This window comes from Macrobrachium nipponense, chromosome 49, assembly GCF_015104395.2.
Source record: "Macrobrachium nipponense isolate FS-2020 chromosome 49, ASM1510439v2, whole genome shotgun sequence".
NCBI classification, from domain to species: domain Eukaryota; kingdom Metazoa; phylum Arthropoda; class Malacostraca; order Decapoda; family Palaemonidae; genus Macrobrachium; species Macrobrachium nipponense.
The window spans coordinates 591819-595686 of record NC_087224.1 but is presented as its reverse complement, the minus strand read 5'-3'; the positions used below and the strand labels follow the sequence as shown (position 1 = coordinate 595686).

Sequence of the window (3868 nt, the reverse complement as noted above, 5' to 3'; positions counted from 1 at the left end):
TGGTTGTACCTGTTCAAAAAATAAAATATTCATTCTTGGTATAAGATTAAACATGCCATTCAAGAATATACACACCAAATCGATACGCTTCATAATCATAACATTTATATGACATTAAAGAAATTACGTACAACATCAATACATTTCATAATCAGAATACTTAGAGGGTAATTATTTTCTGGTTTGACCTTGTTTGTCTGTCACTTTCAACTTATTTTCCCACTTTGACAGGAGTTTCAATTCATTACCAATAAGGTCAATAGTTACTGGTTCATTTACCTTGGCATATGCACATCACTTCGGGTTTCTTTCAACTGAACTCTATTCCTTCTAAATAGCTGGCCTTCACTTTCAATTAGATAAGACCTTTCATCTAATCGTTCCACAACTTTTCCTTTTTCCCCAGGCCTTTTTGCCCAAAACATAAGGTTTAAGACGTACATTATCTCCTTCATGCAAAATACTTAAATCTTTAGCATTTTTATCATAATAGAATTTACTCTTAGCATTTTTTATTTTCTTCTTTACCTTAGCCAACTCTAAATTTACATTTTGATTTTCAAGTAACTTGGATAACATTGGTAATTTGGTATGTGTTCTCTTACCTAGGCTATACTGTGATGGGCTGGCGTCTTTATCACTGGTAGGAGTATTCCTATGGTCCAAAATGGCTAGATAGGGATCTTTATTACTTTCAATAGCTTTTCTAATTAAACGTTTAGATGTTTTCACTGCAGATTCGACCATACCATTAGATTGGGCATATGTAGGGCTACTTGTCCTATGCTCGAAATCATAATCAGTTGCAAACTGTTTGAAATTCTCATTTACAAATTGGGGTCCATTATCACTAATCAATACACAGGGCAATCCATACCTAGCAAAATGAGATTTAAGTTTTCTAATCACTGTACTGGCTAATGTGTTTTCTAGGTAGTCAATTTCCAAAACATTGCTGAAGTAATCATCAGTTATAAAATAATTATGCTTTTCAATACTCATTAGATCAACTCCAACCTTTTGCCATGGCCGATCAGCAATTTCATGATTAATTAAAGTTTCATTTTGTTGAGCACAAGGGAATTTATTACAAATTTCACATGATAAGATGAATTGCTTTATATCAGAGTTCATTCCTGGCTCTCCGTAGACAGTGTACAAAATATTAGTTATATTTTCTTTTTTCTAACTTTTAAATTTTAAATTGTTCTACAAAAATAATATAAGCAATATAAAATTTCATATTTTTTCTAAATAGTGGTTTCAGTTAACTTCATTATTACCTTACATTAGCTGTAATGCCTTTTAGCTCCCCGAACCAGCTAGTTTAACTAGTTACTGCCGAAGAATTGCCCTTTTACAGAATAGTGTTGGGATCTTCGGGAGAGGTGAAAGTTTTCCTTTTCTTGGGAGCTACGTAATTCGAGCAGTGGCAGACCAGACTCGGTCCTACAAAGAAGTGCACACTCTAAGCATTTTTTGAAGATATCAGCCCTTTCGAGCAGGATGGATTTCGCCGCCGCTGGGATTATTTATATTATTTGGCAACACTTGTAAGATGATTTAGCGAGAGTAAATAGTTCATGGGACCCACACCAGGACGGAGACTTTATTGCATAACATCGCAGACGGACAGCTTGCCGGTGGATATAAGATGCAGGTGAGCTAATTGTAAGGTTACCCGGCCTTATTTATTGGTTTGTGTTTTGTATTCCTCAACCATTCGAGTACACCATAAATAATTTTTTAAATCCTGCTAATATCATTTTTTTAGAACGTTGGATTGGCCTATTTCTTTGGCTACAGTTTTTGCCATATTTAATAGCGAAATTATCGTGGCTGGGTTCAGTGATAATTGTCGTTGACTTGGTGAGATTTGTAAATTGAGTGTTTCGTGTTTAAGTTTGGAATCTTGAGACTTTTATAATTTAAGTGTAATAATTTTGGATGTTTTCACAAGTTTGGTTTACGGTATTTTGTAGTGCTTTTCTCTCGTTCTATGTGCAGGTGACGCGGAATGGTCCGTTTCTGGATGCACTTCTTATAACATCTTAATTTGGAAGTTTTCGTTCCAATACCAAGACGAAGTGTACATTGGGGAGCTTATTTGCTGAGGTGCTGAAGCGATGTAATATGAAATATAGGTTATTCTTTTATATCTCTTGCATATTTTTTACTCCTTTAGACTTCAAAAATAAGATAGTATATAAAATTCTGCGTAGACAGCCCTCATTTTCTATATGTGCTGAATGAACGACCTGCATTATCTTATGTCTAAGGTTTAATGGAATGACTATTCTATTACTCTTATTAACCCGTCTTGAACTGAGTACCAATCCTTGTATGACTATAAGCTTTGAACTACATCAGGTATCTCATCATTTCCTTCTTGCCAACCTTTTAAGATTAATGATTTTGAAATTTGCAAAGTCTCATCCTGGTCTGTTTCATATTTAATTTCATCAAGATGCTCTTTTCTTACTGGCAAATAATCAAGCATGTTAACTTGCTCAAATTAGCTTTCTTTATAATTATCTAATGGCAAATAAGATCTCGAGAGTGCATCAGCCACATACGTTTCCTTATCTTTTTCATGTATGATTTCAACATCGTACTGTACAATGTTGAGCAATATTCCTTGCAGTTTGCTTGGGAGCATTACACAAGGGTTTCAAAACAATACTAGCAATAGGTTTGTGATCACTCTCAACAATTACTTTACGACCATAGACATACTCATGAAATTTTCTAAGACTAAAAACAATAGCAAGGGTTTCCTTTTCAATTTGTGCGTGCCTTCTTTCGGTTTCTGATAAAGCACAGTAAAATTACAGTTTCAACCATTATGGGAAAACTGGAATAAAAATATATTTGTTGCATCAGAAATAATGTAGTTCCAACGGATTTAACATTTATTTTGACTGCAAACCATCCGATTTAGAGATTTACTATGTAATTGGAGTTAAAAAAAAAAAAAGTTTTTTTCCAGAAAGGTAAATGTTCCAGGAGAAGGCCGCGCCCGTTTTTCAAGTATTAACGACGAAAACGGCAAAAAAAACGACCAAGATTGGTGTTGCACATCGCATAGAAACATGAGGAAATGAATAAAAAAGAAACAGAGTTACTCTTACACCACAAAATCTAAGCATAACCTACTACTACTTCAATTATGGGGGATCCCAGTGGAAACGGGGGTTTTTGGGTGGGGGTGGGGGAGGAGAAAAGTGATTTTCGGGGCACTACAGAACCTAATACACCCACTAACCTTACCTAGGGCCCTGTACCCCTACCTAGGCCTAGCGGGGGGGCTCCGCCCCCTGCGACCCCCCTTAAGGCCACAGTGATTTTCGGGGCACTACCGAACCTAATAACAACCACCTAAACCTTACCTAGGGCCCTGTACCCCTACCTAGGCTAGCGGAGCCCTGCGACCCCCCTTAAGGCCAATACCTAACATCCATCAAAACCAATCCAAAGTGATGGTACTGCTGTATACATCGTTATACTACCACCATTATAATATACTCTATAAATAATGAAGCTTACCTTAAACTGTTGGTTGATAAAAATGTGCTGCTGCTTTGAGGGAAAACGTGAAGCCGTTGCAAGGTTCCCTGACATGCAACTTAAAGTAGGAAGTGGCCAGGTACCCGACGACCACATTGCACTGCAAACAATCGGTAGGAAATCGAAGGTCTGTCAAAATTAATGCCAGAAGGGCAGCCACTACCTCTGCCATAGGTACAGGGAGACAAAATGCCGTTTTTTGCTCATTATTCGAGTATTCAGTCAAACAAGGATACCAGTGGACACTAGACAGGTAACTTTATTACTCCGCTGAAATGCTAGTGAAACTTAGTTTTCGACT

At 36.8% G+C, this 3868-nt stretch overlaps 1 protein-coding gene across 1 annotated transcript; it reads right to left on the bottom strand.

Moving 5' to 3' along the window:
* Positions 1–369: 369 nt before the first annotated feature.
* On the bottom strand, positions 370–1134 carry LOC135205175 (uncharacterized protein K02A2.6-like). Its single transcript, XM_064235539.1, has one exon. It carries the CDS (start codon positions 1132–1134, stop codon positions 370–372), a length of 765 nt encoding a protein of 254 aa, XP_064091609.1.
* Positions 1135–3868: the final 2734 nt, after the last annotated feature.